At 44.9% G+C, this 16,214-nt stretch overlaps 1 protein-coding gene across 1 annotated transcript in view; it reads left to right on the forward strand.

The window, feature by feature from the left end:
• ST6GAL2 (ST6 beta-galactosamide alpha-2,6-sialyltranferase 2) overlaps positions 1 to 16,214 on the forward strand; it is a 34,528-nt gene that overhangs the window by 662 nt on the left and 17,652 nt on the right. The window contains exons 2-4 of the mRNA XM_008577329.1: positions 8,145 to 8,287; positions 9,615 to 9,716; positions 12,264 to 12,438. Coding sequence (XP_008575551.1) covers positions 8,145 to 8,287; positions 9,615 to 9,716; positions 12,264 to 12,438 — 420 coding nt within the window. The remainder of the gene's footprint in view (positions 1 to 8,144; positions 8,288 to 9,614; positions 9,717 to 12,263; positions 12,439 to 16,214) is intronic.

Here is a 16,214-nt window from a genome sequence, read left to right on the forward strand (position 1 = left end):
CTCCTCCCTGGGCGAGGAAATAGGTGGGTGTCGTCGCGGGGACGCCGGGCGGTGGGGGCCGGTTCTCGTGCGCGCCTGCGTCTCAGTGGCGGGCCGGCTGGGGCCCCTGAGCTGGAGAGCGGCAGGTGCTTCGCCCCCGCAGGGACTGAGTGAGTCTGTCTGGGATCCCAGCGCAGGTACTCTTCGGGGGAATGTTGGGGCAGGGTCTCAGGATTCCTGGGAGAGAGAGAGGTTTGCTCCCAGAGCTGGGTCAGGGGCCTTGCCCTTCGCGCCGACGTCCTTCCTCCCGCTCCTGCGCACACTTCGTCTCCTGTAGAAACCCTGTTCTGCCTCGATGGGCTCCCAGCCTCACCCCCAAAAGCCTGGCGAGCCCGTCATGTGGGGGAGGAACGAGAGGAGAAGGAAGGAACGCTGGAGAACGCCCAGTTAGAGGTGTCACCTCCAAAGAGAGGGATCCATGAAGAGGATTCCACTTACTTACGTGACTGAATCGTCATCCCTCGGCTCTAGGCCAGCCTGACTGCCGCTGAGAACATTGTTGCCATCAGAAAATGAGTTCTGGCCTCCCCACAGTCGGCACAGATCCAGCCTCTCTGTCACGGCCAGTGCACCTAGTGGGGACCTTCTCTGAGACGGTAAATAACAGGGCCATACCTGAGCTTCCGTCTTCTGTGCCAGACACTCTTCAGATCCGTGTCAGGAGCCCTGGAGCACGTCTGTTTCACAGCTCTTGTATCAGGGTTCTCCAGAGAAACAGAGATAGAGAATTCAGAGCCACAGGCAGAGATTTACGTTAAGGACTTGGCTCAGGCGATTGTGGGGGATGACAAGTCTGAAATCAGCCTGACAGGCGGGAAGCTCAGGCTGGGTTTCGATGTTGCATTTCTGAGGCAGAGCTCCTTCCTCAGGAGACTTCGGTCTTTGTTCCTAAGGCTTTCACCTGGCCGGGTGAGGCCCACTCACACTGTGCAGGGTGATCTGCTTTACTCAAAGTCTGCTGATTTAAATGTTAATCCCATCTAAATAATACCTTCCTAACAACATCTGGGCTGGCCGAGTACCCTAGCCTAGCCAAGGTGACACGTCACATTATCCATCACAGTTGCCTCCCAGCTTTTAAGTAAAATATTGGCACTATCTCGTGGTTGAGGGTGGCAGGGTAGGGTGAAGTACATTCCGCTCCCACGGAGTCTAGGCTGTGCACCGGGTAGGCCGGCGTTGGCTCTCCACAGCATTCCCCACCCTCGCTGGATCTCATCTGCTTCCCCACCTTCCCCAGCCTCTTGCCCCCTCTTGCTGGAGGTGCCCAGGCTGCTGTGTCACTGCTTCTCCCTCAGCAGCTCTGGATCCCTTTGCTCCTGGGACCCCCCTCTATGCCCGGGCTAACGGATTGCATTGAAGCGTCGTGAGCAAGCAGCTTGGCCCTTTAGGCTCGTTCATTAATTTAATAAACATGTGTTTAGCCCCTGCTGTGTGCCTGATTCTGTACTAGGTGCAGGAAAGCAAATGTGAATCAGCCTCAAGTCCAGATGGAGCACAGGTCATAACTAGTAGCAGGTCATAACTAGTCTGGAAGTGACATTCAGGGGGCATGCTCCCTCATTACAAAGGAATAATCATTTCCTGGCTTCATTTTAATCAGATCCTTTAGTTGTTCTGTGTCCTTGAAGATGGGCTGGTGCTCCAGAGCCATTTTGGAACTGGGTGATGTCACTGTAGGCAGGCTCGGAAACCCAGTGCTCAGCCCAGATGTTCTTGGGAATGAGGCTGAATGGAAAATTGTTAAAAAGTTAAGAAAACAAGACAGCAGGTCTGGGCTTGAGGTCTGGGGTCCCTGTGTCCCCATGCTGACATTGCAGCAGGCTCGTAATGCTGTCCATGTGTCTCATAAGCTTGTAACCAAAGCCAGAAGAGAGCAGCCGCAATTTATTACGAAGGAGCAGTGGTTTAGAGGTCCCCAGGGTGAAATAACACCACAGTTCTTTCTCATTTCCGAGGACCAATATTAATAATGCAGAGAAGGAATCTAAATATTGTAAGCTTTGAAGCAGGCAGTAACTTGCTTCTGGTTTGGTTTTGTGTTAAACACTTCTGCGTGGTAGATGCATATTTGGATTGCTCTTGCGTGTCTGGGAGAATTTCCTTGCTCTTTATTCCTGCATAAATACCTCTGACCAGAGTCTTGTAAGCTCTATTCAGAGTTTGGGAGAAAGTGAGAAAGACATTGGGAAGTCCATGTTTCTGGGCAACATGAAATGCCAGAGTAATATCTTTGATGGTTTCTAGTATCCAAATTTAATTTATATTGTATGCTTTGATATGAGGCTTCATGATTAGAGTTTGTAGAATCACAACTAAAGAACATGCCTCGACTTTTTTCAAAATTTTTTTTGTTCTGTCTAGGCCTTTTGAATGAGATTTGGTACCTACCATTTTAAGAAAACGTAACCCTAGCATAACTCAATTTGTACAAACACAAAGTCTTTTATTTTTATGAGCTGGTATCTCATAGGATCAGTATTGTACATGCCGGGTGCTGCCCTTTCTCCTTCCTCCTCGCCCAAGTGTTTACATGCAACCCACATAGTTACTAGCAGCTCTCATAATACAAACAAATTCATGTAGCAGACTCCTTCAGGCAACTTGAATATTGGGGCATGCTGTAGCTAAATTCATGTTGGTCCCTAAATATCTACTTGTGAATTGCTAAGTGGAGATCAAAAGACCAAATGTCATGATTTTATGAAAAATTGAGGGCAGAGCTAGAAAGTCCCTGAGCGGGTCTGTGTTTATGAGCCCACCTCAACTCTGCCCTGAGGCCCCCCCAGGCTGCTGTCCCTGAGTACTCAGCAACTTGTCCCTCCCAGAGGGAGATCTAGTGACCCGCTTCTTTTCTTACTGGCTGCTCTTGAGCTCCCCCTGGTGTTTGCTCCGTGGGCAATGCAGACACCCCACCCCCCACCCCCTTTCTGTTAGACTGTCATAACTTCTAATTGTTTTGGGTTAGAAAAGTGTAGCATTTATAAACACCTCCAGTTTGAATATGTTATTGAACAGCAAACTGAACTGTTTTGGAAACATGGAACATTTTTTCCTAGACTCATGAGATGATCTGTTTTCACCCGTGCTTGTAAGCGATAATGATTTGCTGGTGAGATCACGACCAGCACTCCTGTGGAAACACTGCAGAGAAGAAAGGACTCCTCTGAACTAACAGTAATAACCTGAAACATGGAACATTTTTTCCTAGACTCATGAGATGATCTGTTTTCACCCGTGCTTGTAAGCAATAATGATTTGCTGGTGAGATCACGACCAGCACTCCTGTGGAAACACTGCAGAGAAGAAAGGACTCCTCTGAACTAACAGTAATAACCCTGATGGAGGAGACCAAGATCTGTGTACTTTTAACTCAAGTTCTGGCAAGTGGGTGGGAAATGGGAGGTAGGGGACAATAGTGAGTCGGGAGTGGGACACAGAGCAGTTACTGGAGAGAGCTTGGGATTTGGCATGTCCTGTTATCTTACCTTAAAAATAGCAAGAAAGTAGTTCATATACTCCTTCAACAAGCATTAATTAGTTATTGATCACCAACTCTGCGCCAGAACCTATGCTAGACACAAAGATGAGTAAGGCCCAGCCCCGATCCCGTGCAGTCTGGTGGGGAAGACAGACTGAACAGTCAGTTCCAATGTTACATGGATAGGAGAAGGACAGAGTGGCGTAGACTGACAATAGCATAGGATGGGAATGACAGCAGGATACTAACCTGCCCTGATGGCTGGTGGCTGGGCAGAGAGAGGAGGTTGGGAAAGAGGGTCTGGAGAGGCAAATCCAGGCTGAAAGCCGAGCATGATAGGTAGGTGAGACATGGCCTGGTGTTGGGTGAGAGAGCTGCGGGAGTGCAGGGGCTGGGGGAGGCGAGAGAAGAGTGGCCCGCAAGGCAGGAGGGCAGCTTGCTGAGGTCCCTGCATGCCATTCTACGGAAATTAGACCTCACCTCACAATTGTAATAATAGGTACCACCTCTAGGGTGTTTACTACAGACAAGATCCTGTTCTGACTGTTTTCTTATGTGCTAGCTGTTATAAGCCTTTCAACCCTAAGTGATAGATACAGTTGTTCCCCTTTTACAGATAAGGACATGGAGGCACCTGAAGTCACATGGACAGAGTCTGGATTCGAACCCCAGTCTGGAAACTAGCTGTTACTCCTGTGCCCATGATGCAGAGACACTGAGATCTTTTAAGCAGGGAGTAGCAGGACAGATCTTCATTTTATTTTTATTTTTATTTATTTATTGTTTTTTAAGATGACCGGTAAGGGGATCTCAACCCTTGGCTTGGTGTTGTCAGCACCACGCTCAGCCAGTGAGCAAACCGGCCATCCCTATATAGGATCCGAACCCGCGGCCTTGGTGTTATCAGCACCGCACTCTACCGAGTGAGCCACGGGCCGGCCCCAGATCTTCATTTTAGAGAGACCACTCCAGAGCCTGGATTTGAGGGCACGGGGGAAGTCAGCACGTGAGGGTTGCAGGCCAGAGGAGAGATGAGGGTGGCGGGAGTTGAGAGAGATGAACATACCATTTTGTCCTGATCCCTGACAGGCCACTCCCTAGTGACAAGAGGCTTGCACTCTTGTTTCAGTTTTCATTTTCTGGATCAGCTCTGGAAAGGAGGGGAGGAGGGGAGGCCCAGGGCCCGAGACAGAGCAGTGACTTTGTGCTGGCCACCTCCTGTCCCAGCAGCTCCTTGGCTCCTCAGAGGGTTTTAATCTTCCTTCAGTGCATGCACTTATCCCAGCTCCATTCTCAAGGTCAAGACAGCGTGGCTCTGGCCTGGAAATGCCTTCTCCAGAAATGAAGCTTTTGTTTATTCCCCTTGTGCTTGCTGTCTGATCTGTTCCTTATTTTCTAAATATGAATGGACAGCCCAGATCTTTAGGCACATTACCCAGGCTATGATCAGGCATGCACACATTTGCAAAATGTGCCCATGTGATGGACACGCTCAGCTTGTCCTCTGCCACGTGCTTTCCTCTCACCCCAATCTGACTGCTGTCTGGGAGCCTTCACCAGTTCCAGCACCAGCTTCCATCAACTCTGCCTCCCTCCTCCTCCACACAGGTGGCCTTTTAACTCTTTCAACTAAGACCACTTCCAAAGGATTTATGCTGCGTTACCTTCCTGTGCCCTGTGAAGTTGTTGGAAGGCTTAGAACACAGCTCCATGTAGCACAACAAGCATTTAAATGCTGTGACATTTTCAAGGGTGCTACAATTAATTGGGAATTACTACTCAATTAATTTGAAGTGCACCCACCACTTGGGACCCTTGGCTTACTCCCCTTACCTTCAGTTGAGGCTGTGTCTAAGGGGCAGGCAGCGTGTCTGCTTCCCTGGCCTCACTGCCGATTCCCTCTGAGCACCTGCAGTCATCTCCCCATCTGGAGTCTCCTCTCCTCTGCCTTGTCAGAGGGTTGCCCTAGGCCAGCACTTCAAACCCTGTGATCTGCTTACCCTTTGGGTCCCCAGGACCCTTTTCGAGGTCCACTTTTTCATAAAACACAATACTTACTTGAAAAAAAAGTCTGACAGACATAATTTAATTATTCAGACTTGGATACTGGACAGATAATTTCTCACCAAGGGATTAAGCGAGCCTGACACTTTTAGAAACATAACTGATGGTATTTGTTGCCAAGAATAAAATTCAAGCTTTCAGCCAGAAGCATGGAAGCTTCCCATACTTAAAAACTGATGAGATCTGTGGTGACCTTAAACAATGTGGTTTTTGATACTTTTTAATGAAACGCATCAATATTTGGAAGCTCTGACTAACTTATCGAATTGAGAGTTTTCAAATGATCATTGCACAATATTACAAAAGTAGGCATGGATGAAAGATCCATTTTACAAGCAAGATAAGACTAGTGGATTTTAATGCAACTGTGCAAAAAAAAAATTCATTGATATGTTTCAGATTCCACATTGTAACCAACTTTTAAGAAGCTAGCGCTTGTGGAGTTTTGATGAAGTATCAAAGAAGAGTATTGACAATTCCCTAGAAGGACTCCTAAAATAGCCCTTCTTTTCTCAACAGTGTTTCTGAGTCTTCATTTACTTCAACTAAAACAACTATTGCAACAGTTTGAGGGCGGAAGCAGATGTGAGAAGCCAGCTGTCTTCTACAAAGCCAGACGTTTAAGAGAGTTGCAAACATTTAAAACAGTGCCAATCTTCTCACTATTTTTTGTTTTGAAGTTATTTTTGTAAAAAAGTTATTGCAAAATAAATCAATAAATATTTAATAATTTTCTTTTTACCTTGTAGTGTGGTAAATATGGATAGATATAATACACATAAGCAAAAGATCTTTGGGTTGTCAATAATTTTCAAGTGCATAAGGGGGTCCAGAGACCAAAACATGAGATCTAATGTCATGTCATCCAATTTTTCTAGCTTAAATATGATTTGAAATTTTTTGACAAGAAACTATTCAATAAAGAATAAATAATAAAGCACTTTATTACCAAAAAAAGTACAAACAAGTGCTTAAACTGTGAAGTACTGAATGAGCTCTTAGTTGGAAGTGTTCAGGAATTATGGCAACGTTTATACAAAGCATAGATCCTCTCAAATCTAGAGACTGGTAAATTTTTTTAAGAGTCAGGTAGTAAATATGTTAGGCTTTGTGGACCCCAGGGTCTCTGTCTCCACAAATCAGCCCTGTCGTGTAGACAGTAGGCGCACAATGAGTGTCTCTGTATTGCAGTTCAGCTTTATTTACTGAAACAGGTGATGGCCAGATTTAGCCATCAAATTTGCCAACTCCTGCAAAATTTCCCCCAAAAGAACATTGTAGGATTTTTAGATGAAATAGCCAGGTACCCTATGTTCATTCATTGTGTTCCAAAAGTATATTAATGTTCCTGCTTGAAACTGGAATCTGAATACTTTTGAATTCAGGGCTTGTCAGTAGAGGCACCTTTTGCAATGTTGCTATAATAGTGGCTTGCATTGAGAGTTCTACTGTCTAGGGAGTGGGAGGAAGACCCCCGTGGAGGGGGTAGCAGGACTCCAGTGAGAAAGGCCAGCGGCTCAGGGTCTTGTGCGGGGTGTGGTCACTCTAAGCACAGCCTTGGTGTGTCCACATGGCTGTTTGGTGTACCTGAAATATGTACCCTTACCTCTCCCTCTCTCACAAACAGGCACTGTCCTTGCCCCAAGTTAAACTTGTATTGCGTATGGGATTTTTGACGCTAAAGCCGGCCTTAGAAATCCCCTTATTATTCATTGACTCTGGTTTCAGGCTGGTTTCTGGGAATCTCAAGCCACATGTATGTTTATAGACTGCTTCAGGCCATTCCCACCCTTTTCACCAGGTGACCTGCTTCCCTCTACCTGTCCGCTCCTTGTCATCCTCTGCGCTATGGGAGCCGTGGGTACCCCCGGGCCTCTCAGCCGGCACCGAGAACTGGGAAACGTCTGGCCTTCAGTGGAATGAAGCGAGACGTGGATTTACGCTGTAGCTCAAGCTCGGTGCACCACCGCGGCTCCACGGCCGCCCATGCAGGAGCCTCCGCACTCAGTCCCCAGGGGTCTTCTTGGTGCCAGCGGCAGGTGTAGGGCTGCGTGGAGGTCAGGGCTGGTTTTCTTCAGCACTCACCAGCACTCAAAAGCAGTAAGGTGGAATCGAAGGCTGTGGCTGTTACTGGCTGAGAACGCACCGGTCTTCACGAAGGCACCAGCATTAGACGCAGACCCTGCTCACCGTCACTAGGATCCAGGTCCTGCGGCCACAAGCAGCCCCTGCTTCCTAGGACCTTTACCTGCTCCCGCAGAGTCCACCTTCGAGATGTTTCGGAACCTTTGGGAGAATGGCTTCACAAAGCATGTCACTGTAAAGAATGTGAAACCATAACAAGCATTTAAATAGAACTTAGATGGTCCAAGAGCACCAGTAACTGAGTGGGTTTATGAGTATTTCTATGTTGATTCCCCCCAGCCAATGTCTCCTTCCAAATCTATAGTAAATTATCTTAAAAATATGTATGTAGATGGATATCTTAACTTTATTGGTGGCATCTAATTAGTTTCAGGTATTGAAAGATTTACTTTAACATTTTTTCCTAGATAATGTGATTCTACAGAGAAAAAAAGTAAGCTTATCACTTATGTGTTCTTAGATTCTCATGATGCAGTTTTGAGATTTAACTCTGCTCCTACGCGTGGTTATGAGAAAGATGTTGGAAATAAAACCACCATGCGCATCATTAATTCCCAGGTAAGACACATGGAGTGTTTTTGTGGATGTATATTTTGTAGGTAGATAGTTTAACTGGATGAGTGAAATGACCTGGTTATTGATGACCATGATACTTGCTTTTTTTCTCTGGGTCCTATAAAGAATTAATGAGGAAAAATGCAGAGAAATGGGAATTTAGATATAATATGAATAGGAAGAAGCGAGTAAATAAGATTAAAAGGAAAAATCAAAGTAGATAAATATACCCATATTTATAATGATAGACTTAGCATATTGTGTTTTATGAACTGGGAAAGGGCAGTTAAACTTAGAAGAAATCATGTCAATAAGAAAGGCCAGGGATACAGGAGAGAAAATCAAAGATACAAAGTCTGAAGGTCTGCAGTATATTTTTGAAACTTTAGTCTGTAATTTGGAAGTTAAAAAAAAGGATAACTGAAAATGAAAATACCTCTTTTCTTCATGTTCTTAAGAATGTCAAAGGTATAGCAAAATTATTCTCAACAATTTCTAGAGTTTCAAAAATATGTGGTGATGAGTGATTTATGGTGAACTGCTTGCAGAACAAAAGATTAGCTTTCTGCACAGTGCACCGTGCCAGGCAGCCTGCAACGAGGTAAGAAACAATTACCTTATTTCCTTAAGTCGTAGATGTCGACTATAAAATCCACCATTCATGTAATAACAACTCAGAGAGGAGGAGAGAAACCCCACCAAATTAAAGTACTTATTAATGTCACTTCTAAGATATGTCCTAACTTCAGAAACATGTCAAGTTAAAATGTGAAGAAAGTACATCTTAGTAATGGTAAAAAAAAAAAAAAAAGAAGTTTCGTCTTAAAATACAGGGAAAGCAGTATGTTATTTTTTTCCAAAGATATAGTTAAAAAAAAAAAGATGATTGGCAGGTGAGACTGAAGAGTTCATCCAGAACCAGACAGGACCACAGCAGGAGGACCGTGGCTGGCATCCCCGAGGCTCCTGAATGACAGTTCATAGCACCATTTTCTCTCCATGTACACGTCAGGGCAATTGTAGAAGAGACTGAAGGGCCTGAATTAGCCAGGGAGCTACACCTTTCAGGAGCTGAATTCCATACCACTAGGTATGGGTACAGTGCTGGCAAAAATGTAAGAACTGGTGGTATTTTAAAAACCTTCCTTCCCCAAACAGTCTTTCTGTGCTTCAGCATGCAGTGCCAGCCTCTCTCACTCCCCCAGGGGAAAGCAGAAAATCTGAGCCTTTGTTTTCTTGCTCTGGTTCCTATTCTTAACTTTTACCTCTTTTAAAAATATAATTTGGGAGAACCAAACAATTTTGAAATGGGTTTCCTGTGTGTTTGCAGATTCTGACCAACCCCAACCATCACTTCATGGACAGTTCTTTGTATAAAGATGTTATTTTGGTGGCCTGGGACCCTGCTCCTTATTCTGCAAATCTTAACCTGGTAAGTGTCTCCCTTGGTGTGCCTACTCCAGTGGTCAGACAACGCCTGTGACTGATGAATCATGGCAGCGGTCAAGGATTAAGCTTTGACAGACAAAATGAAACTGATCACGGGTACTGATTAAATACATGTGTGTGCACACCATTTTGCTACCCAGCTGCAGTAGCATTCTTGGTGAGCAGTATCACAGTGTTTTTGTTCTTGAAGATTGGAAAGAAAAGAAAAGTAGAATATCTAAATGTTCAGAAATTCCTCATTACACTGAAGGTTGAGCTGATTTAAGCTCAGTATGGCTCCATTGTGAAAGGGTTATAGCACCTTCCAAGTAGTTGCAAGAACTTTTGAAATAAATTGGAAGTGGTTGGCAAGAAAATCTAAACTTTGTGACTCCACAGCTCATTGCTGTTTAAATGGAGCCTGTCCCAGGCTTTTCTTGAACCTGTCTAATTTCTTGCAATAGAGCTGAAACAAGTTTATTACTAGCCATTGAGATGCAAGCAGATTATATTTGGGACATTCTGGTAAATCATTGTCTGTCTAAACAAGCAGCCAGTTACTTTTGATGAAATCTTGCATGCAAAGCCAGTGCACATGCTTTTTAATGAGGGCTGAGAAAGATGGATGATATTTAGGTTAGCAGAAGATGCTGTTGGCTGTGCAAATGAGTGTCTTTGACTTGTTTTGCCATGGCCAGAGAGGATACAACCTTCTTAAGATAAACGCAGGGACAAACCTTGGCTCCTCCAAAGGGTGACTTTCCAAGAGAGTCACCCAGAATAGAATGGGTCTCTTCAGAAGAAGTGCTTGGGTCACTGTTCATCTTGAGATGGAGGCTGGACATTTACCTAGCACGACTGCTAACTGGCTGTTAACCAGGGATACAAATCAAAATCGCTTGGAGAGTACTTTCAGAATCTGTCAGAGTTCCATTTCCAGAAATGTGGGATACAGCCTTGTGCATTCTTTGAGAATGCTCTCTGATTGATTCTCATATGTGCCCTGTACTGAGAATCAAGTATCAGATGGCTGTTTGAACTTCTCAACTTCCTCCCCTGCCCAACGTTCCCTTGTTTTAAGCTCTGGCAGTTTTCTTGCAGACTGAGAGCTTCTAGCTATTAGACCTTGTTTGTTCCTCTGTTGAAGCATCCAAGCCCAGGGCAAAAGACTGTCCCCATTCTGCAGATGTGGGCAGTGACAGAGCTAAAACCCAAGTTTCTCAGCCCTTGCTATGGGGCTGGTGCTGCCATGAGAGGCCCCAGAGGTGGGAGATGGGGAACGCCTCTCCTCTGGCCCCTCATTCCATTTTCTTCCCTCCTGGTGCCACATGGCTTGGGCACTTAATTTGTTTATGATGATCTGGTCCAGTCATTTTAAAAACCTTTTTATCACTGGAATATTACTCGGGAATATTAATATGAGGGTACTTCAAAAAGTTTGTGGCAAGGGCCGGCCCAGTGGTGCACTGCTACAGTGCGCCACTTGGGAGTGCGGTGGCGCTCCCGCCGAGGGTTCGGATCCCACATGCAGACCGGTTCCCGCTCACTGGCTGAGCGAGGTGTGGGAGCAATGCCGAGGGTTGCGATCCCGTTGCCGGTCCTGGTCCGGTACGGGCGCGACACTGAGGGTTGCGATCCATTGCCGGACACGAAAAAAGACAAAAAGGAAAAAAAAAAAAAAAAAAGTTTGTGGCAAGATTCATATTGTCTTTTAATTAATTCTTTCTGCAAACTTTTTGTTTGTGGAACCCTGTTTGAAGCCTCTCCCCACACACCCTCTCCAAATTCCATATCATAGTGACACCTGAGACACTTCTGAAGACTTGTAAAAATCAATATTATTATTGGTATTTATACAATAATTTACATAGAATAAGGATAAGTGTACATTTTGATGAGTTCTAGCAAATCTATACACTCATGTATTGCCATCACAGTCACCACTAGGACATTTCCATCACCCCAAGGAGCTCTGTTGTCAGTCCATCCTAGTCAATTTTCCCAGCCCCAACCCCAAGCCCTGGTGGCAGTGGTATGCCTTCTGTCACTATAGATGAAACTTGGAAAACTTATTTTTCAAATTCACTGATCCAGCCCAGGGGTCAGCAATCTCACAGCCATAGGCCAAATCTGGCTACCCCGTCTTTATAAATAAAGGTTTATTAGGACACGGCATGCCCAAACACTGTGTATTTTCTGTGGCAGCTGCCATGCTGCCATGGCAGAGTTGAGCAGTGGCAGCAGAGACTACGTGGCCTACAAAGCCTAAAGTGTTTGCTATCTGGCCCTTTGCAGAAAAAAGCCTGCTGACCCTGATCTAGCCCATCTCCCTCATTTTACTAGAGCATAAGGCGTTGTTCCTGTGCGTTAGAACCCTGCTGTCTGCTTGTTTCCTCATCCCAGTGAGGAAGTGTCCAAGAAGTGACAAGCCGTGGCCTCCCTCCCCAGCCTGGCCTCCCTGCCTCTAAATATGCCCACCTGGGTGCTGCACTGTCTCCTTTTCACAGTGTCAATCTCTATACTTGGTGGTGTTGATTTTTTTTTTTCTTAGTGGTACAAGAAGCCAGATTACAACCTGTTCGCTCCGTATATTCAGCATCGTCAGAGAAACCCAAATCAGCCATTTTACATTCTTCATCCTAAGTTTATATGGCAACTGTGGGACATTATCCAGGAGAACACTAAGGAGAAGATTCAGCCAAACCCACCGTCTTCTGGTTTCATTGGTAGGTGCATGTTAAGAACTGGAGGGCTTGGGTGGGTGGGCAGGGTGAGGCCTAATAATCAATATACAGTTATGTCATATAGTTAAGAGCAATTAACAGGCAGGTTTTGGAGGAAAGTAGATTAACTGAGGAAAAGAGAAACACTCTGTTCCAGTTATCTCTTACTGTGTAACAAACTACTGCAAAATTTCAAGGTATAAATAAGAAAACTTTTCTCTCGTGATTTTGTGGGTCAGCATGGGCCTGGGTGGTGCTTCTGTTCCACATGGCATCCACGGGGTCACTTCATGGTATCAGGCTGCTTCATCAGAGGGCTTCACTCATGTGTCCAGCCCCTTGGCAGGGATGGCTGGACGTCAGACTCAGCCAAGACTGTTGACCCTGTGCCTGAACCTAGTCTCTCTTTGATAGTGATGTCAAGGTAAGTGGACTTCTTAAATGGCAGCTCAGGGATCCTAGGGAGAGGGCTCCAAAAGCCAGGAAGCAGAAGCTGCTGGTTCTTTAAGGCTAACACCTGGAGACTTGAACAGTGTCACCTATGCTGTTCTGTTGGTCAGAGCAGTTGGGAGCTCACCAGATTCCAGGGACAAAACATAGACCCTCCCTCTTGAAGGGAGGTGGGGGAGGTGTGTCCAGGATCCTGCAGCATCTTCAGCCCCCACCCACTCCCACTCACATAGCGTATGCGACGCCAGGCTGAGGAGCTAAATGTGTGATCGCAGGATAGAGTGCTGTGTTACAGGGTCACTGGGAGGTAGGGACTTCCATGAGACCACCTCCAGTGTCTCATTCAGCTCTCTCAACCAGAGAGTCCACTAGCTCTAATCCAAAAATGGTTTTACAGAACAAGATAATCACCCTTGGCCTTTTTTTTTTTTTTTTTTTTTTTTTGGCTTTTATCCTCAAGGTTTGGGGTTTTACCCCATTTCTTTATCTATGTTTCAGCATATCACCCCATTATTTCTTTGATTTGACCTGAGTCGGGCAATATTAAGGAATATCTTAGATCCCCTTGGCAATATAAAAGGCTGTGATAGAGCCAAAGGATATTGGTTTTGACTGTAAGGGACTGTGATGTTCTCTACCCCAGTTTTAATGAGTTTACAGCCCCACACCTTCCTTGGGCCTCACAGTGGACACATGATTTATACGTTGGTCGTGGACACAGGACACAATATCCTGAATTGAGGCTTGAATGTTCTNTTCTCTACCCCAGTTTTAATGAGTTTACAGCCCCACACCTTCCTTGGGCCTCACAGTGGACACATGATTTATACGTTGGTCGTGGACACAGGACACAATATCCTGAATTGAGGCTTGAATGTTCTGGAGTGGATTTTTGCTATTATAATAATGTGAAATATTTTGTATAAAATTCAAGAAAAAGTTTACAATATGGTTACACTATTTTTCTTAAGCACAGCTTTCCTCCCCTTTAAATTCATGCCTTTGATGTTCTTTTTCTTCAAAACACTCTTTTAAACTCCTTGTTCTTTATCTTTTGTGTATTTGCATATCATCCAGCTGATTTAGGAAAGAAAGTATAATGTAGTTTGTCAGCAAAGGGTAAACAGGACAGAATAATGCTTAGAATGTGTAATAGGATGTGGCAGAAGTTTAATAAAGTCTTTTTCATGTCATCGCCTTCTCATGAATTCATGTGGCTAATATTTGATTAGAACAAAAGTTTTTAAGCACAGCTGGGGAGGGGCTGTCAGATATACTTATTATTGACATGTAGTTTGAAAGATTCAGGTTAGATAGTCATAGCTGAGAAAAGTACTTTCCCATGTGTTTTCATTGCAAGAAAGCATGTCACATACGGCCAGCTTCCTTTCACAGCTACTTACTGGGAATTCAGAGCTTTTGGAGCTGTTGACGCCTTCAAGTCCTTTTTTGCTTGAAGAAGGGAGAGTACAGGTTGATGTCACTGTGGAAATGCAGGTTGGGTCGCACAGGCTTGAGTTTGCATTCTGCTCTGCTGCTTCTAGCTTTCTGACCTTGGGCAAGTTACTAAATCCTCTGACCCTCAGTACGCTTAAATGAGAAATGGAAATAATAAAGCCTTTCCAAGGATGAGGTAGCTGGCCCATTTGCAGTCAGGATTCTTTTCTAGCACTGTCCTGCCCAATATGGCAACTGTTAGCCACATGCAACTACTAACGTTTTGATTAATTACAATTAAGTAAGAGGAAAACCTCCACTTCTCAGTCCCACTAGCCCCATTTCAAGTTCTCAGTAGCCACGTGCTACCGGTGGCTACCCTAGTAGACAGTGCAGATAGAGAACATTACCGTCGACACAGGAAGTCATGTAGGACAGCACTGTTAAGCTTTGCAAATCACCAAAGAATGAAAAACAGTATGTTAGTAAGGAATCATTAACTTCCCAGTGGGCAGGCTTTGTTCTGTGGGTGGGGATAGAGATGCAGTAGAAGACCTGGGCTGACATCATTAAATTCATTTTCTGCTCTTGTGCCTTGACATAGCTAAGTGTGTGAGAGCCCTCACCAGGGATAGGTGACAGGGACAGCCTGGGTGAGCTCTGGCCAGCCCAACCCTAATGCCCCTGTAGTCTTTACACCTCCTCTTTGATCTTGATCAGAAATAGGCTAAGAGCCAAAGTCTGTCTTATAATTTATCTGACGTCCTTAGATAGCAGTAAAATGACGTCACCCACATTCCTGTCTGTCTTCCATAAATTTTAAAAATCAGTAAGTGGTTTGGTTGGATTGTTTTTTTTCTGTGATCAAAAAGTGTTCTGCAAATGTCCCTCATGTTCCAAGGTCCTGTTGAAAACGCCTTGATGTGTCTCACCCCGCCCCACATCTTCAAATACTCTAACTTCTAACGTCAGTGGGCACCGTCCTGTCCTTGCCCCGGATACTTGGGTCAGCAGGGCTGTCCTCATCAGAGGAGACCCGTGGCAGTGTCCCAACCTGCTGCTGTCCTAATCCACGCAAGGCTCCACGGTAAGTGGAGCAGGATGAATCACTATCTTTACCGACATACTTATCAGGTATACAGGTGCTCCTCCACTTATGATGGGGTTACATCCCAAAAAACCATCATAAGTTGAAAATACCCTGTTGAAAATGAATCCAGTACAGCTAAGCTACAGAACATCACAGCTTAGCCTAACCTACCTTAAATGTGCTCAGAACACATACATTAGCCTACAGTTGGGCAAAATCATCTAACACAAAGCCTATTTTATAGTAAAGTGCTGAATATCTCATTTAATTTATTCAATATTGTACTGAAAGTGAAAAATGTAATGGTTATGTGGGTCTTCGAGGTATGGTTTCCACTGAACGCATATCACACTTGCACCCTCACAAAGGTGGAAGATCGTGAGTGGAACCACCATAAGTCGGGACCATCTGACAGGCATGTCTACACCCATAGTTGGTTTTATATTGTCTTTTCTCATCAGTCTTTTTGGCTGAAACCTTCATCGTTTTTTTTCGCATATGGATGCATACATGTGGTGCTCATCCACATGTGGAAACAGTCTCACATGCCATTACCTACATTTCTAAACCCACTGTGTACATTTTCCTTGTTCATGTTTAGGAATCTGCATGTGTGAAATACAGGGACTCTGAAAGTTGATTATTTTGAACACAAAAGACATTTCTTTCTCATCAGTCTTTTTGGCTGAAACCTTCATCGTTTTTTTTCGCATATGGATGCATACATGTGATGCTCATCCACATGTGGAAACAGTCTCACATGCCATTACCTACATTTCTAAACCCACTGTGTACATTTTCC

Source organism: Galeopterus variegatus, unplaced genomic scaffold, assembly GCF_000696425.1.
Source record: "Galeopterus variegatus unplaced genomic scaffold, G_variegatus-3.0.2 Scaffold1494, whole genome shotgun sequence".
Classification (NCBI taxonomy): domain Eukaryota; kingdom Metazoa; phylum Chordata; class Mammalia; order Dermoptera; family Cynocephalidae; genus Galeopterus; species Galeopterus variegatus.